Raw genomic sequence first — 25,165 nt, forward strand, 5'->3', positions numbered from 1 at the left:
GCGTACTGTGATGCTCCAGCATGGAATTGCAGGGGGCGGGGACACACATGAGCTGCGTTTCCTCTTCTGGGGTTCCTTTATGACATTTGAGGCTGAGTCTGAATATTAGGGAGATATGTAACTCCTGCTAGAAAGAGAAGTGCTTCTCGCTAGTATTTCCTTTCCCATCCTCCTTCCTGCCCGAACTCTTGTGTCTTCCCACGTTCTGGGCAATTATATACCGTATTTTTTGCTCTATAAGACTCACTTTTCCCTCCTAAAAAGTAAGGGGAAATGTGTGCGCGTCTTATGGAGTGAATGCAGGCTGCGCAGCTATCCCAGAAGCCAGAACAGCAAGAAGGATTGCTGCTTTCACTGCGCAGCGATCCCTCTTGCTGTTCTGGCTTCTGAGATTCAGAATATTTTTTTTCTTGTTTTCCTCCTCCAAAAACTAGGTGCGTCTTGTGGTCTGGTGTGTCTTATAGAGCAAAAAATACGGTATCTGCTGACCTTACAAAGCCCTCTCTACTTACTGACTGCATCACCCAGCTGAGCCCTCTAAAAAAAACCCACACAACACCACCTGGAAGAAATACGAGTTCAATAGTACAGCTTTTAGATGTTCGGGGTGCGGTGCGGGGTGTTGGTATGCACAAAACAACAACAAACAGCTCTGCCGCTCCCATTCTTTTCCAATACGGTATTTTAAAATTAAGTGTCACTTAATTCTTTTTGTCAAACTCAACAGGAGTTTAGGGATCTTATGTGGCTTGGGCATCCCTTAAGGAAGGAAGTCTGTGGCCCTGTTGGGCAGTTCTGGATCAGGTCTGAGACTCAGAAACTCCCCAGGGATCTCCTTAGCACTCATAGGTTTGTGCTTAGCCTATGGGAGAGCCTAAAGTGATAGGCTTTTAAAGCTCCATACTGGGCTGGCTCTCTCACGCCGCCACCGCCTACTCTGATCTGACCTAGTCTCTTCACAATGTCATGTCCAGAAAGGGACTTCCCTAGCTAGTGATCAGGCTCCCACCCCCACCCCAGCTGTGGGGAGAACTGCCTTGGCCCTGCCCTTGTAACCACTTCCCCACACTCATCGCTGAGGCATCCCAGTGGGATTAGCCAGGGAGCGTGGGCTGGCTTAAAGAGAGGAGTACTTCCTGCTTTTTGGCTGGATGCCTCACCAGGCACTCGCCCACGTCAAATACCTAGGGGTAATGACTAAAAGGTCTAGGACCGTTGCCCATAGATAGAGCACAGCACTATTTGCAGGCCTGGCCGGGTGAGCTGCCATCTTTTCTGGTAAGCTTTCCCCTTCACCTTAAGCAACTGTTTCATAGGCAGAAATTTGGTGGTGATGAATTTTCCCATGATGAATTTGAAACCCTGCCAGAAAACACACACACACACACACACACAGAGAGAGAGAGAGAGAGAGAGAGAGAGAGAGAGAGATTTTAGTATCTGTAGAGCTGGATAAGCCATTGCAGTGAGTGCCTTGGAAGCGAGAAAAGCAAAGTAGGGGAACAAGCTTACAAACATTTTGCATTGAGGAGTTTTCCATTGTTAGCGCAAGTCTTTTGCCCTAGCAAGGCCTGGAGCAGTAGCCACCCCTGAAAAAGCCAACCACCTTCAAGAGGTGCTGTTACACCTGTATAGCTGTCCTGCCATCTCACAGGCAGATACAGCCATGATCAGTAAATACAAGGAGTCCCAAGTGTCAGCCATGGATTAATAGTATTTCCTAAATAAACTGTTCTAGAGTCAGTTCTGGCAAGAAATCACAGGCTGGCCTGTGCAGTAACACTGTGCATTGTCTAGGTAAGCGAGTAATGTAATGCAGGTTTACATGAAATCATCTGCTCCCTCCTATGAACTGTGTTCTCTTCACTGAGCAGGCTATTAAATCTCATAGAGCTCCCACGTCACACAGCTCCCATGGGTATGGACTGGTGCACAAGTCGAGCTCCACTACCCTCAGGTGCTTAGCTGATGTGACAATAGCTGCATTTAAGGTTTGCTACACTGGGGAAGTGGGTTCGGGATGTGTCTCCACAGGTATTGCAAAATGAGACGGGGTCCTCTTTCCAGTGGTTTGGAGGCCCAGTTGCAAGGAACTTGATTGCCAGAGAGTCATTGACTCAAAATGTAGGAGGACTGCGTTGTTTCACAGGAACTGTGAGCATGTTTGCACTCTATACAGTAAGCAATTTTTGAATACTTCTTTCTGGAGAACTTGCATCCATCCGGTTCATTTCCCTATGGTTAATTCTCCCTTCCTGGAGTCATTCTGGACATGGAAATGGAGGCGCTTAATATGTTGCGTCTGGGTTGTTTTCCTTTGCTCGTTCTGCAGGGCTGGTACATTTGCGTAGAAGCTGCTAGCGTTGAGCTGACGTATGAGTGCTGACAAGGTCACAGGCTTGTATATTCAAGGGTTCTGTATATGTGCCAGCTACTACCCAGGTTTCAAGGCCTAGTGACACATTTACCCACAGTCATTTGTTTCCTGATAAGCTTGTAGATGCACAACTATTAGTCGCAATGGATGCTCCCAGCCTTTCCTTGTTTGTATGCATCTAGGTACCATGCTCAGGAGATGCATCCAGTTTATGATTCTCAGAAGTCTTCGATGGGGATTCACATTAATACCAACTCCTTCTTTGGAGTAGACAGCAGGCAGATGATATTTGCCCACCAAAGCTTGCCAGATTGAGTGGGAAACTGTGTTTTTGCATCCAGGCACTGCGTGTAAAAGCACGTAGGTGGGCCTTCACATCTGCTGGAAGTGTTTTCTTTCCTTCTCAAGCCCAGTTCCAGGGACAAACATTTCAATGAACTAGGATTTTTATTCGATTATGATGAGCTAGGTCTTTAAGCAAAAATATGTATGGTGCTATTGCATAAATGTTGCTTTCAGATTAGTGCTTAGGTATTTTATTTGCAAAGTAGCGCACTGTACCATGAGCCTATGACAAACTGAGAACTCAATAATTGCTACTGTAGAAAGTTTGCTGATCTTCATGCTGTCCATCCATATGCCGACACTCTTTCTTTTTCCTCCCTCTCCCTTCTCTCTTTTTTTGTGTGTGTGCATCTAGCAGGAAGTGGGTTGATGGGAAACTCACCTGCCTCGTCTTTTATGGGCAGCTTCCTCAGCAGCAGCTTGGGTTCAGCAGCACCGCCACATCCCACAGGCCCGGCGTCATCCCCATCAGAACCGGCCTTCCGCGGCCCCCACTCCGGCACTTCCCAGATTTGGTTCTCACACTCCCATGAAGGTAAAGGGGTTTGATGGAATTACTCAACGCTGCCTTGGTGGAATATCCAGAAGCACATGGAAGAGGGGAGCGGTGCTTCTCAATTCCTATAAATCTCTCAGTTCTGCCTGTATTCTATATGTGCACAAATTAAAAGTTCCAAATAATAAAGCCAAGAGAGCTGGAATTCTGTGCTTCGACTGCTCACATTCTGCTAACAGAATAAATTATGAAAACCAATACGTATATATAAATGTCCTTAATTCATATATTAGTCCTGTCTCTCTATGTATATGGTATCTTCAAAAATGCAAGTTTTGTGATGGCAGAACAAGATGAATTGGTACAATGGCATACGTGGGAAGTGCGAAAGGAGGGAGAGGTAGGCATGCAGCATATGGATCTTTTGGGATTGTAGAGACTTGCATTTGCTGCCCAACCATCCATATTGTCACAACCACAAGGACTAGTAACATGACTTTGAAATAAAAAGAAAAGAAGACAACCAGTATTTTTGTACCAGGCACCCATAGAATATTTTGTGCATGTCAAATTGCAGAAGATACATGACCTTGTTTAGGGAGATCCCAGCATTTGTGGAAGAGAATGGGCCTCATTAATATTGACTCGAGTTTAATTCCATATCATTGCATGCCCCATTCTTAGGAAGGAGGGGGAATAAAGTGTCAGAAAGGAACATTCTAGCCCAGGGACCAGGCCTATCTGTTTGAGAGCCAGTGTGGTGTAGTGGTTAAGAGCGGTAGACTCGTAATCTGGGGAACTGGGTTCGCTTCCCCGCTCCTCCACATGCAGCTGCTGGGTGACCTTGGGCGAGACACACTTCTCTGAAGTCTCTCAGCCTCACTCACCTCACAGAGTGTTTGTTGGGGGGGAGGAAGGGAAAGGAGAATGTTAGCCACTTTGAGACTCCTTCGGGTAGTGATAAAGCAGGATATCAAATCCAAACTATTACTCCTCCTCCTCTTTGTCGTCGTCTTCTTCTTCTTCTTCTTCTTCTTCTTCTTCTTCTTCTTCCTACTCACCATTGCTTGAAACTCTTGCTGCCTAGTTGTAAGTCCCTAAATGAGAGTTGAGGAACCTGCCACCCCCTCAAGATGTTGCTGGACTCCAGCTCCCTTCATCCCCAGCCAACATGGTCATTGGTCAGGGATGATGGGAGCTACATTGAAACAACATCTGGTGGTCCAAAGGTCCCTCATCCCTTGTTTAAACTGTCCTGTCATGGAAGCCCAGAGGTGGGGCCTTCCCCTTGTATATATGCTGGCAGGGTGCTAGAGAGGAAGAGGGATAAGTAAGCAGGAGGGAACAATGGGGTTGTTTGCATTTTCTTCTCACTTGTGAGCTAACATTTTCCTTCTTTTTAGCTGCAGGAATTCCCCTAACATTTCCCAACTGCCCCCCTACTCCCTTCCGTTTTTTTTTGTTTTAATTGAAAAAAGGAGGAGGAACTTGGAAAATACTTTTAAGAATGAACTTGCTACAGTGGGGTTCCCAGCTTTGCTGCCCCTCACTCCCACCAAACCACCCCTTATCCTGGCCCCAAATTCCCAGCCAATGCTCCCAATCTCCCTCTCCAGTTATTCTGTCCTTCCAGCCTTAGCTTGTGGGTGCAGGAAAGAAAAAAAAAGTCCCGTTTTTGTGTTTCATGTGTGACCCACAGCCCTCCCCTGGGGGGGGGGAGAACCTGTCTCCCCCGTTCCCCAGCCGCCTCTGCTCCCAAACCACAGGTCTTCCTTGAACCCCCTCCCTCCCTGCCTTGGTCCCATTCCTGGCCGCCCCAGCCGTGCTGCGATGATGCTCGTCCCAACTCTAGCTACCCTAATTCTTCGCAATGTGCTTTCTTCGCTTCTCCCTCTGTGTCTCCTGCGGTGACTCGCTCTCGCTGAGCCCTTCCCCCAACATCCTCCCCTCCGTGCGAGATGCAGAAAGTTCAAGTGTGAGCGGCAAGGTGCTGCTGGCACAGTGCCCTGGCAGCCGGCCCGACTGCTAGTTTGAACGGCTGCCAGCTGGCTTCCGGCATGCTGGGGCTGCTGGGAGGGGGGGTGGGTCGGGGTGCAGGCAATGCTCTCGGCATCATGCTGACGGGCGGCCTGTCCGGGGGTGTGTGTGTGTGGATGGGGGTGGGGCAGCGGGGCTGAAAGTGCTGGTGTGTGGCTGACTGGGGAGATTAACTTGGGCAGACAGACAGAGAGAGAGAGGAATAAAGAGAGTTGGCTGCCTCTTCCTCCTAGAGAGGAGTCAAACAGACAATGGCGACGCTCAGACAAGGGTGCAGGTTAGGGTGGGAGCTGTTGGTGGCTTGGCCTGACACGCTGCACGTAGTGATTGCCACCGCTCAGATCCTAGCCCTGGGAAGCTGTGAGTCACCAGCGAAAGGAGCGTGGAAAAACTTTTCCTTGGGACTCTGCTGTGTACAGTGTCTGAGGAGATGTCTGTTGGGATTATTTGGGCTAGCTCTCATTATTATTAGTCATCTCTATAAATTGCAGGCACATATATATATATACACACGTATATGTGCTCTTAGTAATGCAAAGTCTTTTCCATTCTAATTTTCAGGACGACAACCACATACCTATTAATATAGTTCAACATACTAAATAAAAAGAAAGAAAGAAAGAAAGTGAAATACTGTCTAGCTCAGTGTTTCCCAAAACTCTGGTCACTGGCAGTTTTTGAACTACAATTCCCATCATCCCTAACCACCAGCCCTGCTAGCTCGGGGTGATGGGAGTTGTAGTCCAGAAACAGCTGGAGACCGAAGTTTGGGGAAAGCTGGTCTAGCTGAATGCACGCATCTTACCCCCCCCCCCAAATTAATAAAGTACATGGCACTTTACTTTTTAAGTGGTACTTTTAGTTTTCTTCCCTCAGAGCAAACAAAAGCTTTGTTCTTGTGTTCGCCAGTTTAATCCTACCAATATTAAACACCCATCTTTTTGGCCAATCCTTTAAATTGGTTTCCTTACTCTGAATTGTAGCAAGAGGCAGTTTCAGTTTCTGAAGTGCTTATAGTAGCAAGCATTCCTGTATTCTCCCCCAAATCTCTAGTTTGGTTTTAGTTTTCCCTTTTTTTAAAAAAAAATGCACATTGCTGTTCCATCTCACAATATTAGTGAGATGTGTCACCCCTGATTGCTCTCATTTTACTAAGGAGGGAGCTGAGTTTAAGTTGCACAGAGTTGAGGTATTTATCTAAAGTCACTGCAGATGAAGTCTCTGGAGGAGCCAGGAACCAGGTCCACGTCCCCCTGAGCGTTAACATCCAAAACCCAGAGCTAGCGTTCAAGGCTGCAACAGGCAGTTCACCTTGGTGCCCGTCAAAATGCTTGGCTCTCCCCAGCCTTCCCTCCCAAGTAAAATCCTTAGCTGCAGCATTTGACACCTTGACCCAGACACAGACTGGCAGGAAGCCAGGAGGATACAATCCTAGTAAAGGTTGTAAAGTCAGTGACTGTGTTTATTTCATGCCTCTCTGGTAACTGCTGCACAGGAATGGATTCAGGTGCATATGGTAGCTCCAGGTTCTTTAAGATCTGGGCTATTCAAGTTAATATTTGAAGAAGTTTCTAGCCTGCAGAGAGACCCCATCAGTGTGGGCCTGAGAGCATGTATTTTCAATCCCTTCAGCAGCTCCGCATTTGCCCCAGACGGCATATTCACTTATTCATTGCCTGACCCCACCGGCACATTTCCTCCTCTACCAATCCCATTTATCCATTCTCTCTATCGATTCTCAAAGCATTCTTATTATTATTGTTGTTGTTGCTGCTGCTATTTATTATTAATTTATTGGTAAAGCTGAAACCATGATGTGGAATAAATTATTGCAAATAAACATAGAGGTGCTTGGTTTTCATAATTAGTCACCCTGGTGCAGAACTTGATTTATTTATTCCTACTGTATTTATTTAAGCACAGGAGCATGCCCCAGCCTTGTGAAGAGGCAAGCAGAGGTTTTTTGCCCCCCCCCAACTGCACATAATTGTGGGACTAATATTTGAGATATCCATGCTAAATTTTATGAAGAACCCAGTGATTCACCAGGATTTTCTTGTGCTCATGCTATAGGGTGTTTTCATTCCCCCAAACAGCCTTTGTTTCATGTGATCCCCCTTCCCAAAGAGTCCCACGGGAGCTTCTTCTGCCCAGCCTAGCACCAGAGGAGTTTTCTGCTGTGGTACCAACAATTTCGGACTACCTTTCTATTCACCTCTTGCTCTTTGAAAGCCAGATATTTCCCAACACTGAGCACTGGGTGTTTATTTGGACTGCCATAATAAAAATCTGTCTTAACAAATGTTTTGAATATCTTTCCCCACCCACCCACCACTGGCAGTCTACTTTTGACATTTATGGTACATAGAGACAGACCAGACTTAAAGGCCCAAGCCAGGGACTTGACTACACGACCGCTGTGTTGTGAAGCCACCATTTCATTCCTCGCTGCCTCTTGTTTTAGCTCCAGGTTACCCGAGGTTCTCCGGGAGCTTAGCATCCACTTTTCTTCCCATGAGCCACTTGGATCACCATGGAAACAGCAACGTCCTGTATGGCCAGCACCGTTTCTATGAAAGCCAGAAAGGCAAGTGTTGAGTCATGGTTGGGATTGCAGGGAAACGTGCAGATACGCCCTTCTAGAGGGGTAGAAGAACCACTGCGAAGTCCGGCGCCTTATCAAGGGCACAGATTTGGGAGGCAGTTGCACAGAGAGGGAAGGGAATAAGGAGTTGGTTTCTCTGTGACTGAAGGGCGTCTGAGGCCAACGCCACCATCCCAGCGCAACATCTTTAGTCTCTGCTTTGCAAGTGGCACAATTCCTAAAAGAGAGCTATTGCAGCATGCAAGCAGGAGAGGCTAGAACCTTTAGACTTGCTTGGGCAACAAGGCATGGGGGATATTATTATTATTATTATGATTATTATGATTATGATTATTATTATTATTATTATACCACCCTATACCTGCAGGTCTTAGGACGGTTCACAACATAAAGCCACAATATGCAAAATACACAATAAAAATAAAAAGAAGAACCCAATAAAACCTTCTGCTCCCCAACACATTTTAAAAGGGCATTGGATGTCAATCAATATTTATAGGGGAGGAAGAGATGGGGTGTTTGCCTGGGGCATTATTTCTCGAAGGAGACGCTTCCTAACCAGTTTCCCTCTTTCTCCAGACAATTTCTACCTGCGGAACCTACCGGCTCAGCCCACCCTACTGTCAGCCAATCACAACTTCCCCAGCATTGCCCGGGCCGCACCAGGGCACCCCATTGGCTCCTGCAGCCGGGACCGGGAGGCAGGCCACGGGCAAAAGTGCCACAAGGACTACGAGCGCTTTGTGCTGTCCAAGGGGGACAAAGGGGCCAAGGGCGAGGGGAAGGACCGGCTGGCCGAGGAGGAGGCGGCGGCCAAGGAGCGGCACAAGCTGGGGATGCCCATGACGCCCGAGGCCAACTGCAAGGAAGGGGCTCCCCAGCGGGGCTCCTGCGACAACCGCCCCAAGCACCTGCCCTCCTGCCTGCTGAGCTCCAAGGTGCTGAACGGTGACTCGGGCAAAGCCGTGCTGCCCAGCTGCGGCGGGGGCATCCTGCCACGCCACGCGGGAGCCCAGAGCCGCTGTGCCAAGGACCTCGGCCACCACGAGCCCCCCCAGTCCTACAGCGAGTGCCTGGAGCGGCGTCAGATGCTGCACCACTCGGTTTCCTACACCGTCCCGTCAAGCCTGCCCACCGGGCCCCCGGCCTTGAGCACGACCACGGGCAGTTTCCCCTGCCTGCAGCTCCACTCCAGCCCTGACGGGATGTGCCCCCTGCAGGATAAGGCCGGCCGGGAGCTGCGGATCAGCGGAGCCACCTTTGTGCCTTCCGTAGGCCACTTGACTGACAAGAGCCGCTCCTTCCAGGTGCCCTCTGAGCCCTGCGAGGGGAAGGAGCGCCCCCACGACGTGGGCCCCGAGCACCCACCCCCTTACGGGAACCACCCTTTCTCTCACCTTAAGGTGGAGGGCAAAGCCGAGCGGCGGCTGGACTGGCCGCAGAATTCCAACGCGGCCCGCCTCAAAGGCCTGGAGTACCTGAACAGCACGGGCTCCGACGGCCATTTTGGGAGCTTAACCCACCAGCCTAAAGGCGGGCACTTTGAGATGGTGCCCCCTCAGGACTGCGCGCGGCCTAGCCCTCAGGAGACGCTGTGCAAACTCAGCCAGTCCTGCTGCACTTTAGACAAGGCCCCCAAGGAGCCGCCGACGCCCGGCACCCAGAAAGTGGCCCGCATCCGCCACCAGCAGCACTTGCAGACGGAGATGGAGCAGGCCGGGGTCCACGCAGAGTCGAAGCGCAAGTCCATGGAGCTCGGCTCCCTGGGCTACAACGGGCCGCACCTGCCGCCGTGGCCGGTGCAGGGCCAGGGCCCTCCTCCTTTGCCCATGGTGGAGGAGAGGAAAAACTCCTACCTGGACCCTTTCAGCAGCAGCCTCCAGCAGGCCGCGCTCATGACTCAGGGCTCGGTGCTCACCCAGGAAATGCAGGCGCCGCCCGACGACGTGTCGGCCATGAAGAACCTGCTGAAGTACAGCAACCAAGCACTTATCGTGGGGCAGAAAGCTCCTTTCGTGGGACTAGGCAGCCTCAAGGGCAGCTGCGCCCACCAGGACGGGGGCAAGTTCCTGGGCGCCAAGGGCCAGCAGGAGATGGAGCGCCCGGACTGCGCCCGCAGCAGGGAACACGAGCTGGGACATGGGGACGGCGAGGTGCGCCAGCCTCCCGTGGGCATCGCCGTAGCCGTGGCTCGCCAGAAGGATACGCTTAGCCGGCCCGAACCGGCCTACGGCTCCAGCTCCAGTCGGCAGAGCAGGGCTGCCATGGGGCTGAAAGGTAAGATGGGGGGGGGGGCAACTGCAACAAAGTCCTTGTTTGGGGGACAGGGCCATTGGCCCCTCCCCAACATCATGCTGTCCCTGATGTCTACAGACCTGCATTGCGGGTGCCTACATGCACATAACCACTAAACTAGGGCTCCCCAGACTTTTGGTGTTGATGGGCACATTTGCAAACTGTGGTCAGCAATACTCACATGCCCATGTGTGCAACCACAGCCCAGCAAATACCACATGCTGTTCTTTGGGTCTCAGTAGAATGCTTCTTTTAAACCTATTTTCAGTGGGGAGGGAGACCCTGTGGGTACACATGCTCCCGTAGGCAGCAACTTGGCACCCCCTTCTCCAGGCGGTTGGGGGATCCTGAGCAGTCGGGAATGCACACCCATTCAGTTCCCCGGTCTAGACAACTGCAGTCCCCAGCATGTAGGCCCTACATGGGTCTGGGTCGGTTAACTGGGAGAGATGCAACGCCATTGGCTTCCCACCGTGCGCCATTCCCAGACTTGCCACACACACTCCTATTCCTGATTTGGCTGCTAAGTTCTTGGAATTCATTGTCTAGCCATCTGCGTTTGATTTATCTCAAACACAGGATTTTCTGATAAGCCGTCTAGTGAGATTCCTATCTGTTTAATTTTTACATTCGGTCTATAACGCAGCCGCAACCGGAACTGAAACGTTAGCAGCTACGCTTTTGTTACTAGAAGTCTTTGGTTAAGTTTCGAGGCGTAGGGCAGCAGAGGGACACAATTTGGTACGCCAGATTTTTATTGAAGGAAAACTGATTTTGAAGTCTTTCCGTGGCCTGAGTGAAGGCATTTATCCAAACTGGGATCCCGTATAGTAGGGTAGCTGCTCTCAATGTATGGGTGGCCAGGGGCAGGACTAGGGAGCTGTGCCATGCCGCTCCTTCCACATGCAGAGCCCCTTTAACATAGAAAGGGAAGGGGCTTCAGCCCATAGGCTTCTGCAGGATTTAACTTCCTTCCGCAGGGCTTGTAAGAAAGAGCTATTCCGCCTGGCTTTCAATTTGAATTTAGCCTGATCTTTTATTCCCCTTCCTTCCCCCCCTCCCCTTTTTATGAAGATTACCTGCTTTGGGATCCCACAGCCAATTCTTCCCTGGTCTCCTCGCTGGCCCAAATAGGACTAACTTAGCCAGCTAGCCCTGGTGATCATCTAATGTTTATTGGATGGATTTCCCTCCCTAAATTGATTTTTGAATCATGAATGTATTGTTATTCATGTTTTATACTGTATTTTATGCTGTTTTTTGTTGCATCAATTAAGTGTTTTAAATTTGTTGTTAGACGCCCTGAGCCTGGTTTTCTGAACCGGGAAGGGCGGCGTATAAATAAAAAAAATATATTATTATTAACCAGACCATGGCCTTGCCCTCCCTCCTATCCGTGAACTCTCATTCCAGACTTGCAGCCCCTGGCGCTTGAGCTGCAAGCTCACTTTTATAATGCCATGCTGAGTTTTTCAAGAGGGGCCTGTGCCCCATCCCTTATTCTTTAAGTTCCAACCCCACCCTGGAGTGGGAGATGGAATGCAGAAGTGATGTGCTCCTGTGACCTTCCTTTCTCCGGCCTCCTGCTCCTTCGCTTCCTGCCCCTGCTCGTGTCGCCAGGAGAAAAGATGCCAGCCCTTGGGGAAGTCCTGCCAGAAGGTGATAGCTTATCTTACCTTTTCCGTTCTTCTTTTCCTGCAAGCTGGCGCGGCACGGCCTGTGCATGTCATTGACCTGGATGCCGAAGAGGAACGGAGCCGGCTGTGTGAGGAGCGCCTGGGGCTTGCTGGGAGAGATCTCTTGATCCAGTAAGGGCGATTTGTGGTGCTTTATGGTTAGGCTGGAGAGGCTTTCAGAAGGCCCACCTGCATCTTGGAAGCACAGTTGTTGCTGGCTGCCTTACATCTGAGGGCAGGAACTATCAACTTTGTATTGATCTCTAAGCCACTTTGGGCTGGCACCAGGCTTGAGTGGGTCCTGTTAATAGTAGGCCCTTACCTGGCACCAACATAGGCCCCTGCCTAGGTCAAATGTTGCCAGTTCCCCTTCAGAGTCCCTGCTGCTGCTGCTGCTGCTGGCACTTTCCTTTACCTCCTCCCAGCAGAGGTCTTTATTGGTAGCGGTGCATATTACACTTCCCGGGAGTGAGAGGCGAGCACTGGCTTGGCGTTCTTCTGTGGCGGCGGCTGCCACATTGCATTTCCCAAAATGCAGTGCCTGCTGCCAAGCGTTGCATCTTGGGAAATAAATCATGGTGGCCTCTCTTCCACAGAACGAAACAGAGCCAGTGCTTGCCTCCTGTAACAAGCAGAACTGTCTGCCACCATCAAATAACGAAACAAGCACCACTCCCAATAAACAGGGAGAAGGCAGTGAGGTGAGTTAGGGAAATTGCAACAGCAAGTATAATACGATCTCAACTCATTTCTGATGTTGGCGGGCACTTCTGAGGCCCTGGGGTCTTCAGCAGGTGCCTGACTGCGGCGACCTCTGTCACCGGCCTTGGGTCCCTTTTTGGGGCGAAAAATTGGTTTAAATATGTATGGTATCTACCATCAATTGGTATCAAAGCTGGGGAAGGGAGTGCCGTGGGTTTTGCATACAGTGCTCTTAATGCTGGACCCATGATGAGCCTGTTCATGTGATAGCTGGGCTTCTGGTTACTCCAGGAGCCTGACAGTGCCTGACCTTTAGACCTGGAGGCTACAGAATGACCATTACAGGCAAACCACCACCCCCACCCTGGTCATTTGCGTGTATTCAACATGTGCACGACTGCACACGCATTGCACCGAATCTGAAAGGGTCCCGAAAATGTCACAAAAGGGGCAGAACAGGGTGTTTGCGGGCTTTTTCAGATGTATTGCAGAACAGAACTCCCATACAAATTTGGAGAGGGGGGCATTGCCTGTACATTACATGATAGCCCACATTGTGTAGTCCCTTTACAGGCCTGGACGATCCTGACCTGTTGCAGCTGACCTACCTTTGTCCCGTCTGATTTTTGATGTAACAGGGATAACAAGGACCTTGTGGAATTTGCCCGCATCCATCCGTCCAGCAGCTGCCCTGGAGACCTTACACCCCACCTGATGATTGCGGGCAGTTCCTCGTTGCAGGCCAGCCAGTTGGGAGGAGACCCAGCAGCCCATACCCACCCGGCTCATACCCACTGGTTGCCCCGGACCCGCAGCCCTTCTCTTTGGATGGGTGGACACTCATACGGTCAGTATTGCTGGGTGTCAACGTTCTACCTAGAACCCTTGCCTAGGCCATGCTGACAGCAGCTCCTCTCCTTATCTTTGGTCCATTTCTGAACTCACTTCATGCCTGATCTACAGTTTTCTACTCTGTTCTCCTGGCAGTTTCAGTTTCCTTCTGTGCTTTCCTGCTGCCCCGTCCCTTGGCGTTGCTTTTAGTCTCTGGATTGCTATTGTCCCGTTATTTGCGACCCCCTGTTCTGCCTGTTTCCTGCCCGTTTTTTTAACTGGTTATTGCGTAAGCCTCACCGTAACCTTTAGCCCTAATTGCTTTCGAGAGCCTAATGCTTAGTGACATTTAGGACCACTTCATATGCTTAAAAAATTCTTGCTTCAAGAGTCATCTGTACATGCAGCAAAAACACCTGCGTATACATACGATTTTCCATCTAGAATTTTACACGGGCAAAACTAGACTATTGCCTGTCCTATGACTCAACCTTCAGAGGTATTGCAGACCTGGGAGACTTCCTTCTCGGGGGTCACAGCTGATTGTCAGGTAGAGATAGGTGGAGGGGATTCTCCTGGATCTTGGAAGGACTGTGTGATACATTGTGATCTTCCTAAGTGGATATTATCTGCGTAGTACATATGTGACCTGCTCTCTGCCTCTTGCAGTGGATTTTTGTTTGTCTGCATATGCACGAGAAGCCGAATGCTTCTTGGCTTACCCTGAGGGAACCGTGAAAAAGCAAAGCCTCACTTTGCTCTGATACAATCTCTTTCCCTAGGGAAGATGTGGCTACTGGGAGGGTGTGTTGAGTGGGCTGGGCTTTCTATGTCAAGTGCATTCTTCTCTCTAGGCATCGGGCACCCTGCTCTTCATCAAAACCTGCCTCCCGGCTTCCCAGCCTCTATGCCCAGTGCCATGCAGCCAGTCTTCCCCCTGTCGCAGGAACCACCTGCTCAACTAGTAATCCTGCCTTCTGAGCCTCCAGCCCATGGGGCGCCCCATACCCTGGGTAAGTAGCAGCCAGGCACTAATTGGCTGGCACATCCCACCACTGCTGCTGGATAGTAGCTGGGATGGGGTACACGGGAGCTGCCCCTCTGATGAGAGGAGATGGGTGTGGCTCTCTAATTCAGGGATCAGGGAGGCACCTCCATACTCTCTGACTTTGTTTACCTCTCTGATTAATCTCCCTGTCTCTCAGCAGCTGAGGTGATGGATCAGGCATCAATTTGGCCACCCATGTATCCCAGCCGGGGGCCTGGCTCTCACCTGCAGCACACGGGGCAACTCCCTGTCTATTCCCGCTCCCAATTCCTGCGTCAGCAAGAACTCTATGCCCTGCAGCAGCAACAGCAGCAGCAACAGCAGCGTGCAGCACAGGCACTGGAAGTGCAGCGGCACACACACAGCCAGGTAGGCGTGCGAAGTGAGGCCATCATCGCGGTAACCCCTCTTGGTACCCATCAGGCTTCTCTTGTTGGGCAGCTAGAAAGGATCTGCTTACTGAGGAAGGAACCTCCTACCTCTGGGGGACATGGGTAATCTGAGGTCGGGGGGGGGCGGGACCAAGGAATCATCAAATATTCTCTCTGCATGAAAGTCTGGGCCACCCATGCAGCTGCTTTGCAAAAGCTCAGCCCCTAAGGTCCAGGCTGACACACATTAACACACACAAAGCAAATGCATTGCAGAAAGATGAATGTGCAGCTGCAGACGACTCACCCACTAAGTAACCCACCATGCTTCAAGGGAAAGGAAATGTGCACGCACACACACACACACACACACACACAGAGAGAGAGAGAGAGAGAGAGAGAGAGTGTTCTCCAGCCAATCTGATCTGATGAGAAATCCCTCACTGGCTCAAAATACGGTGCTTGGCCAGATTCTGAGTGTAAGAATTTATTTCCTGAGTCATCGCAAAGAAAGTTCTACTGGCTGCAGAGCTACGGTCGTCAACATCCTGCTTCTTGCTGCATGGTGGTGATAGACGCCAGTATCCTATGTGGAAGAACAGCACTCTTCCTGAGGGTGACGACCGGGGCTTGTGTGTGTGTTGTGATTCTGAGCAAGCACCGCAAAAAGCAAATAATAATTATGTTTGGCCTGAGGATCAACCTTCTCTGAAGCTCAGCTCCCCAAATATAGTTGCAAAGATGTGCTTGGAAAAGTGTGGGATTGATGCCTGGAGACATCTTGGAAACCAGAGGGGTGTGGCTGGATGAAAAACCCCAACAGTCAAGAGGATGGGGTTTCTGCCCCCTGCATAGGTTATTGCCTCCTGCTGCCTCAACCAGCAGAAGATAGATAAAATGATCCCTGTTTCCATAACTTCATATAGGTTGCAGTATTTTGCTTTTTGCTGGTACGGAATCTGAGTTGCTTTGGCTTGGAATCCTGATTTATTTACAGTGGTGCCCTGCAAGACGAATGCCTCGCAAGACGAAAAACTTGCTAGACGAAAGGGTTTTGCGTTTTTTGAGCTGCTTCGCAAGACGAATTTCCCTATGGGCTTGCTTCGCAAGACGAAAACGTCTTGCAAGTTTGTTTCCTTTTTCTTAACACTGTTAATACAGTTGCGACTTGACTTCGAGGAGCAACTCATAGAACGGGGTGTGGTAGCCTTTTTTGAGGTTTTTGAAGACTTTGGTGATTTTTGAAGCTTTTCCAAAACTTTCCCGACACCGTGCTTCGCAAGACGAAAAATTTGCTAGACAAAAAAACTCGCGGAACGAATTAATTTCGTCTTGCGAGGCACCGCTGTACTTGGAAGCACACACAGCTCACATCTGCTAGAGTGGCACAGAGCACTAAAATAGGAAACCCCAAATAACCTTCATCGGAAGTGTATCCAGGTTTTCCTTGAACCCATTGTTCCCAACTGAGAAGGGGACACAATCGAAATAAACGGCTACTGATTCAACCCGAGAATAGGATCTGGACTGGGGTGAGGAACCAGAGTTGGTGGGCTAATAAGGACGTATCAACAGGAAGTGATGTGGAACCAGACGTGTTTAGGATTGCAGAGCACTGGGGACAAATGCAAGTCTTAAGATGCATATACTGACTGTATTGCCGTTGGGTTAATTGCCCTTTTGTGAGGTTGGTTGCGTGGGGTTCAGGCACTCGCTGACCCGTCCATCTCTCTCCTTGTAGCGGAAGCCCGAAGAGCCGCCCCCCGAGCTGGAGATGCCAGGCCCCGAGAAGCCACTCAAACCATCCCACAAAGCTGTTGCCTTAAACGCTCCCCCGAAGGGCCTGTCGCCAGCAGCTGCCTGCTCAGCCAAGCTCTCCCCGTGTTGCCACCCGCCCAAATGCCCTGCCCCCTGCACTTTACCTGTCTGCCCTGCTGTGGTGCCACGCTCGCCTGCTGTCAGTCCGGTGCCCTCGCAGAGCTCCACTGGCCCGGAGGCCGAGGACAAGCAGCCTGAAGGGAGGCCAGCCCAGGACTATCCCAAATCACTGGAACCAGGTAGGGATTCGTGGCAGGCTATGCATGGAAGGGGGCGTCGGGAAGAGACACGGTATATTTGTGCACTGCTTGCACCCAATATCGACCACAGGGCTGGTTACCAGCCCATGGCATGGACTCCCTCTCCCTGTAGTAAGTGTCTTGATCTGTGTCCTGCTAGGCATAGGCATCAGCATGTAGTTCAGAGTGCAGTTATTTTACGCAGGCTTTAGCCAACACATTCAAAGTTTTCAATCATCATTGTTGTGCAGAAAGGTTTGGAAAGGGTGCACTTAAAGGCCCAGGAACCGGATGGGCTTCTAGAACAGGGTTTCTCAAACTTGGGTCTCCAGCTGGTTTTTTTGTGTTGTTTTTTTTTGGGGGGGGACTACAATTCCCATCATCCCTGACCACTGGTCCTGCTACTTAGGGATGATGGGAGTTGTAGTCCAAAAACAGCTGGAGACCCAAGTTTGGGAAACAATCAGTGAAGGATTTTCCACTGTTGGGGATCAGAACCTGATCAGTCCCTCTTGGTCCCTGTTCATGCTTTCCCCCCTCTCTTCCCCCTTCCTACAGGCACGGTACCACAAAAGTCTGAACGCCATTCTTCCTAGGTAATTTGTAGAAAGTTCAATGCTGCCAGAAAATAAATAAACAGCAAGGGAGTATGTTCCATTAGCATAACTTACTGCAGTCACGGAAGTTGTGAGAATGGACCAGCCTTCTCTTAGGAAGGGTGCAGGATATGAGGTCAGGCTCATCTGAGTTATCTAGATAGATAGATAGATAGATAGATAGATAGATAGATAGATAATTTATTACGGTCGGAGACCAGCTTATAAAACACACTTGGGGGTACAATCCCAGAAGGAAAACAAACATTTAAAACAATGTACAACAATAAATTTAAAATTTATAAATGCAATAAGCGTACAGACACTTAAAACTTTAAGATAAGCTACCGCAGAGAGATGACCCAGAGTCACCCATGGAACTGAGTTTGGGGATTTTCTTAACAAACTAGTTTGGTCGGAGGATGGTCTGCGCCTACAGATCTGTACACAGAATCTGGTGACCATCCGGGTCATCTTATGATCTTTGCCTAACAGGAAAAGGTCCAATTTTTGCTTTTCCGGGAGGTCAGCGAGCCTCACCGGCAGGGGATCAATGGTCTCACTACGTGCCTCTTCATAAAAGGGACATCTAAAGAACAAGAGCTCTGGGCTTCCTATCTCCCCCAATGAACAGGCGCCGAGTCTCTGAGCATATGGGATTTTTTTAAAGGATCCTTCCAGGACCGGCGAGGGCAGAGCTGAGCTTCAAGTTATCTTGAGTTTTGGTTTGGAGAGTCCCAAGCTGAGTCCCTGTGCCCCCTGCTCTTGTGTGTGTGCCCTAGCTTATCTTGGTGCTCTTTCCTTGTTCTTTCTTCCTCTAGATCTTCCCCCTGGTTACTCCTACCCTGTGGCTGGCCTGGGCTATGCATCACCTTTACCCCTGGACCCAGCTGATCCTGACACTATGCAAACGGTTTCCACGGCAGCTGAGCCCGAACAGTCGCGCACCTTCCCACCGGAGCAGGAGCCACAATGCGAGTCGGAAGCTCGCCCATCCAGCGGGGCTGGGGACCCCGAAGTGGATTCCTCCCACCCTCACCCTCCCCACCTCCTTGTGCACCCCCAGAGGCCGAGCTCCACGGAACTGGCCAAGGAGACGCCGTGTTGCCCCCTGCTGGTCGGGGACAGCCCAGATGGCTTGGACTCTGCCCCGAAGGAATGCCAGGAGGAGCCTAGGCCGGAAGCTGCTGTGCCAGGGCCTTCGCCGGAGGTGATGGCTGTGGAGGACAGCCCAGCCGCAGCACTGGAAGATGAATGCCAGGAAGACGAGAGCGATGCCAGCTCGCCAGATGACCTGTCGACTCATGCTGAGGTGCAGGTGGCCCCGTGCGGCCTGGACGCCCTCATTGCTGCCAGCATCGATCTGGGCGAGCTCCCAGCCTTGGAATCTCCACCTCCTGCAGATTCCCTTCCCCTGCCCTCGCCATGCAGCTCAGGGATTCCTGGCATTGCCCTGCTCAGTGAGCTGGCAGAACTGGAACTCCGTCGCCAGCAGTGCGATACTGCCGTCCATGGTAAGGAACGCAGGGGCTATATTTCCTCTCCCCCTCCCTCTCGTCACTGTTTTGTCCCTTCCCTCTCACGGAGGCCAGTGACCAGCAAGCAAGCAAGGGGACTGGGAAGAGGAATCTGTATTTGTCTGGGTGACTTGCCCACTCATTTTGTTCATGGTAGCTAAGCGCTGCTTACTTCTTTGGTTCAGGAGGGCAGCCTGCCAAGAGTCAGAGACGGGGCTAAATTTCCATTGTTGTTAGAGGAATGAGAAACTTCTTTCCTATACGCCAGGGATGGGGAACCAGTGGCCCTGCAGATGTTGCCGGACTCCCATCTCTCCTGACCATTGGCCTTCTTGGCTGGAGCTGATGGGAACTGGAGTCTGTCGACATCTGGAGGGTCAGTTCCCCGCCCTATCCTTGCTATGCACAGCCCTGCCTCCTGCCTGGACAGCAAGGAGTTGACCGCCACTCCTCTGCGTGTTGTAGGAGCTTGGGATGCGAAGGAAGGATGACAGCCCACTGGAGACTGAAAGGTTGTTCATGATGGGAACATTATCTTGGGACTGGAACCAGAAGTTCTGGAATGTTTTCCCAGACCTTGGTCTTGTCAAGTTTGTACCTTTGAGACTGTAGAATTTGCATCCGTGCCAGGGCCTGCTCCCTTGATATCTTCCATTAGCTCTCCAGTGTTGGCACTGAACGATTAAGCAGCCGAAGGGCAAATGCACATCACTCTCATGTGCGATCTCCCATTGAACTGCTCAAACAGCCTGTCCACAACTGTAGCCTTTCAGCGTTCTCCACTAGCTTGCCAGCAGGGCCCCCATTATTTGCCCCACATTGCTTCCGCACCAGGCATACTGCTGGTTAAGAGAGTTGCTCTGCTTCTTCCTGCCTTATACCCCTCTGTGAGAGCCATGCTGGAAGCTACCTGCTGCTCACCTCCCCATCCTCACAGGAATATTTGTTTAATCAATATACAGTATAGATAAGGTTCCTCTAAATCAGGGTTTCCCAAACTTGGGTCTCCAGCATAGAAGGCAACTTTCCCCTTTTTTAAAGGAAAATTCCCTTATTCTGAATAGGACTCCTCGCGAGAAAAGGGAAAAGTTGACAGCTATGGTCTCCAGCTGTTGTTGGACTACAACTCCCATCATCCCTGTCTAGCAGAACCAGTGGTCAGGGATGATGGGAATTGTAGTTCAAAAACAACCACCCAAAAACCGAGCTGAAGGCCCAAGTTTGGTAAACCCTGCTCTAGACAGAAAACCTCTAAGCAATTTACAAAGTAAAAGCCACAAAACCACAAAGCTAAAAATAACAAACAAACCATACTGCGGCTATCAGAATAAAAATGTAGAGTCAAAATACGAAGCCATGTAATCGAACCATTGTGACAGTCAGTATCTAGTGAACTAAAAGATGGCACCTGGTTGAAATGGGTGCAGAACAGAACTGCAGGATCCACTTTGATCAGGAGCTTCTGCCTCCCCAGTACTAACCCCACCACTTCCTTCACATAGATAAGTGGTGCTGTCCCTAAGAACCCTGCAGGGCTCTTCCTAACAGCCCTGTAGGCCTTTATATGTACAAGTTAAAGGATCCCCTCCTGACCTTAAGACCCTCCTCGGGTTTGCAGAACAGTATCTGCACTCGCTCAGATCACCAGTAGAACTGTACCCTATTTTTGGTCCCTCGTAGGCCATGATATCCTTATGCAGTGCCTTTGGAGTTACGTGATCTGCCACCCAGGCAGGAAACTTGGACGGCTCTGGGGATCTGGAAGTTGAGAACCACGGCGAAAACCCCAGAGTTTGAGCAGCAGTTGCCTTCCTAGGCTTCTGCTCTAGGTGCACTCTTTTATGAAGTACGGACTCTGCATGTCAGGCCTTGAAGCATCCTGGTGCCTAGCTAGGGAAAACGGTGTCTTTCATAATTGCCGCCGTAAAGAAGAGCTAATCGTTAGAGGTTGCTTATTCCTGGCCCGTGGGGAATGGAGTGATTTCCCCCCCTAGAGGCATGGAGTCTGGAGTCCTGCCAAACTGCGGAGTGAAGTCAGGGGTCAGGCAGCACATTGGGGGCTTGCGTAGCCAGCGCTAGGAGTAGCTCAACCTTTGATTTGAGCTCTCGGAAGAGGATATTAACCCCTTGTGAGTCTGGGAGGCAAGAGCCTTGGAGGCAGCCACTCTGTTGCATACAGAAAACAATTTAGGGAGGCTCGTCATCTAGTTTGGACCTTGAATTTGGGCAGTGTAGAGACTTGGGATAGGCCTGTTGTTATTATTATTATGAGGGTCCTTAAAAATAGGAAAATACCTGTCTTATTCAACTGCATTAACCAGTGAACACCTTTCAGTGAGAAAGGGTTGCCTCCAAATCACTTAGATGCTTCCTGTTTCAGAATCTCATCGCTCTTGAGAACTTTCTAGTGCTCTTGTTTGGCGGGGTGTTTTTTATTAAAAAAAAAATCAGCAGAATGAAAATAGTGAAAGTCTTGCTTTTTTTAGTCTCTGTCACCTTTCCGCTGCCGTTTTCAGCCTCCCGTTTTCCCACCTCCCCAGACGAGGGGGTCTGCACCAGCCCACATATGCAGATGGTTATCACCCCCTGTGGCTAAGCAAAGTCTGCGCTTTTCATCTCTACGGCAAACGGTTACTGCTCACACACCGGAACCGTTCTTTGCCCACAGTGGAACGGAAACCACATACAAGGACTCCCCTGCATGCCTCCTCGCACATGTGTGCAGGCGCATTCGCAGGCAGACATCCTTGTCCACAAGCACAAAGCAAATTGATGTACAGCAAAAACCTTATCTGCGACTCTCCGTCCCGTCCCCCCTCCATCTGCTCATCATCTCCAGGGACTTTTAAAATTTGTAGTTTGGAACTACGTTACCCTTCCGATCAATCCCCTCTGGGCAAGGTTCCTCCCAAAAGCCTCCTCCCAAGTTTGATGCTATCTCAAGAGGCCCCTCTCCTTCCCCCAAGTTCAGACAGCGCTGGCTCCTGGCTGCTGCCCCCTCGGCTCAAATTCCCCCCCCCACCCCCGAAGTATGTGGCATCCCAATAACTTCCCCTCTGCCTGGATGGATGTGTGGTATGTGCCTGAGATAAACACGACTGTGTGCCTGATGTCTTTGAGTAGCAGGGTATGGAGAGCAGAGCGGGCAGAGGCAAGGCAACCTTTCCAGAGTGAGCATTGTGCCAGGCTAACCTCCCCCCCCCAAAAAAAAAAAAACACCCTTACACTGCAGTGGGTGTGTCCGAGAAAGGAACAGAGCCACAGTTCACTCGGAAAAATAGGAAGACATGGCCAGTAGTAACAACAAGCCGGCACCCAGTCGCTACCCAAGGTTGCTTTGGGGGCAGAGAGGGGACAATGGTTTCAGGGTGGTGTGCCCCTTTTATGTGCCCGGAAACACCCAGTAGAATCATAGAGTTGCCGAGTTGGGAGGTCATGACCCAATGGTCATGCAGTTCAAAGTAGGGATCTCAGCTAAAGCATCCATGACAAATGGCTATCCAACCTCTGCTTACAAACCTCTCCAAGGAAGGAGAGTCCACAACCTTCTGGGGGACCCAAGATCCAAAGACCAAGGTGTATGATATCTTAATGTATGTCTCCTTCCCCTGTGGATGAGAATGGTTTTTCCACCACGGTAACCTTCCCCCCTTTCCACAGTGCTGGATGAAGACCTGGCAGCGTTCAATCTGCAAAGCCTGGCCACTCTCGCTGCCGCCTGGGCCCTGGTCGAGGCAACCGGCCTGGAGAGCAGCCCCCCTGACCTCCTTGACCTGGCAGAAGCTGCTGTGCCCTGCGTGGACCTGCGCCCTCGCATGCGGGCCTCCCGCCGCAAATACATCTGGACCCCTAAGACCAAGCCTGTAAGTATCCTCTGTACCCAGGGCATTTCAAATAGGGGACAGAGAGGATGTGCTTGTTTGTTGATTGCAATCATTTGTGCCCTGCCGTTCGTTTCCTTCTAAGGAAGCTAACAGGTGATGTCAATAAATTTAAAAGCATAAGAAGAGCCTGCTAGAACTTGCCAGTAGCCCACCTATTCTAGCACCTTGTTCTCATAGCAGCCAGTGGGATGCCTATGGGAAGCCTGAAAGCAGAACGCCAGAGCGGTGGCACACTCTCCACTTGTGACCCCCTGCCTCTGACAGCAGAAGGAGAATAAGCAATGTTCCTTCCAGCTGTCCATCATTCCATCCTGGCACAGTTCTGGCCCTGGCTAGAACAAGTCAGAAGTCTGGTGTGTCTCTGAACCACACATGCCCTGTTCCTTTTAAATCTGCAGAACTCCTCGCCACTTTATCTGATGAGATCCCCCTCTTCTGCTGCTGAAACCTGTCAGCTGCCATAGGGAACAGCTGGGCCTTTGCTTTTAAAATCCCTGACAATGGAATATTGGTTGTTCCCCACCTTTTTGGCGGGCGGGCCCTTACAGTGGTGCCTCGCAAGACAAAAAGAATCCGTTCTGTGATTCTCTTCGTCTAGCGGTTTTTTCGTCTTGCGAAGCAAGCCCATTGATGGATTAGCGGATTAGCACTATTAGCGGCTTTTAGCGGCTTATCTGCTGATCGGATCAGCTGATAAGCGGCTTAGCGGCTTAGAAAAAGGGGGGGAGGGGGAAAAACCAGCAGGAACTCGCAAGACATTGTCGTCTTGCGAAGCAAGCCCATAGGAAATTCGTTTTGCGAAGCACCTCCAAAACGGAAAACTCTTTCGTCTAGCGAGTTTTCCGTCTTGCGAGGCATTCGTCTTGCGGGGCACCACTGTATTTCTCTCCCTGAAGGCATTCAGCCAAAACCTGACACTGATTGGGGTAGACCACCCAAAGGTCAGCTTTCCCAGCCAGCTGGCCTTCCCTACCCCTTCTTCACCTCTGGAAGTTCTTGGGCCTGCTACTTGAAGGGAAAAGAGAAGGTTAGGAATGAATGGACGACTTGCACAGAGCATGGTGCACATGGCATGGCCTCTTTGTTTTTCCACCCCAGTGAAGGATCCTTCCCCCTCTCTCCCACAGGTTTGCCCCCTGAAAGCAGCCATTGAGAACTTGGACACCCAGGAAGTAGAGATGCGGCTGCGGCTGGCAGAACTGCAGCGGCGCTACAAGGAGAAGCAGCGGGAGCTGGCCAAGCTGCAGAGGCGGCACGACCACGAGTGAGTGTCTTTGCCTTTTTTCAGCAGGTTTGCAGGGCAAGGTGCCCCAGAGAATGTGGGTAAGACCACAAAGCATTGAGAAAGAGGCGAGGGTGTGAAAAAAACACCTGATCTTGGACCTGTCTGTTATGGCTCCTGCAGCCCAAGCAAGCAAATGGGTCTCTTGCATCGAGAGTTTCAAACTCCTCTTCAGCTTTGTAGACCATAGGCAGGCACACACACACACACCACCAGCCCTTCCAAGCAGGAGCTAGGGGAGCGCTTGCCCCTTGGATGTGTGCTTATTGTGGCTGTTGCCCATAGGCGAGACGAGAGCTCCCGGAGTCCGGCTCGGCGGGGACCAGGGCGACCTAGGAAGCGCAAGCACTCCAGCACTCTCAGCTCCCTGCGCCAGGGCTCCATCAGCAAGAGCGACAGCAGGAAGGTCAAGTGAGTGACCGGGCTCGGCTTGCAGGGGGCGGGAAGGGCACCCTAGCCGCTGCGTGTGCAACACGCTGTGTTTCCAACGTGTGAGGAAGTGTGGGTGTGCGTGAATGAGCACATGCATGTGGGGGCATCATTACAGGAGTGCACGGGGAGAACTGGGCGTGACACTGGCAGGGCTGCATGGCCAAATGCTGGGTAGCCGCCAAGTCCCTGTAGAAGCAGGGGTGGGGAGGGCACAGAACCTTTCCTCCGCCTGCTGCTTTTCTTTCCAGATCGCCTTTTCCTCCCCTGCCTGCCTCACTTATTCCTCCCCAAGCTTGAGCCCATTTTCCGTCTTGGAACCGGGGCCTGCGGAGAAATGTGGGAAGCACAGAAAGGCTTATGCACCCCTTCTGTACCTTCTACTCTTGCGTTCACGGGAGCCAACTCCTAGGGGCTGAGGGGTCTTCACCACCACCACCACCCCGGTCAAATATTTGAAGGGGCCAACCCCTCTCCCCCGAGTTGATGGACATTGCCATTCAAATGGTGTGCATGCACCACGTTATGTGGGGCAGCCCTCCAAGCTACCCCACCGATCACTTTGCAAGCACCCACTCTGCTTACGTTTACTAGGGTGGCTGTTGTAAATGAAGCTG

The 25,165-nt window shown here is 50.9% G+C and overlaps 1 protein-coding gene across 9 annotated transcripts in view; it reads left to right on the top strand.

The window, feature by feature from the left end:
- BAHCC1 (BAH domain and coiled-coil containing 1) overlaps nt 1-25,165 on the top strand; it is a 117,249-nt gene that overhangs the window by 67,911 nt on the left and 24,173 nt on the right. For 5 of the 9 annotated variants that reach the window (XM_082212319.1, XM_082212322.1, XM_082212318.1 and 2 more), the window contains 13 exons: nt 3,078-3,257; nt 7,720-7,842; nt 8,440-10,137; nt 11,858-11,963; nt 12,428-12,532; nt 13,172-13,380; nt 14,219-14,377; nt 14,570-14,781; nt 16,525-16,840; nt 18,258-18,950; nt 22,614-22,816; nt 23,965-24,101; nt 24,405-24,530. In XM_082212319.1, the coding sequence (XP_082068445.1) occupies nt 3,078-3,257; nt 7,720-7,842; nt 8,440-10,137; nt 11,858-11,963; nt 12,428-12,532; nt 13,172-13,380; nt 14,219-14,377; nt 14,570-14,781; nt 16,525-16,840; nt 18,258-18,950; nt 22,614-22,816; nt 23,965-24,101; nt 24,405-24,530 (4,267 nt within the window). The remainder of the gene's footprint in view (nt 1-3,077; nt 3,258-7,719; nt 7,843-8,439; nt 10,138-11,857; nt 11,964-12,427; nt 12,533-13,171; nt 13,381-14,218; nt 14,378-14,569; nt 14,782-16,524; nt 16,841-18,257; nt 18,951-22,613; nt 22,817-23,964; nt 24,102-24,404; nt 24,531-25,165) is intronic. The other 4 variants (XM_082212320.1, XM_082212321.1, XM_082212324.1 and 1 more) reach the window with 4 other exon arrangements.

This window comes from Podarcis vaucheri (genome assembly GCF_965113315.1).
Source record: "Podarcis vaucheri genome assembly, chromosome: 2".
Taxonomy (NCBI): Eukaryota; Metazoa; Chordata; class Lepidosauria; order Squamata; family Lacertidae; genus Podarcis; species Podarcis vaucheri.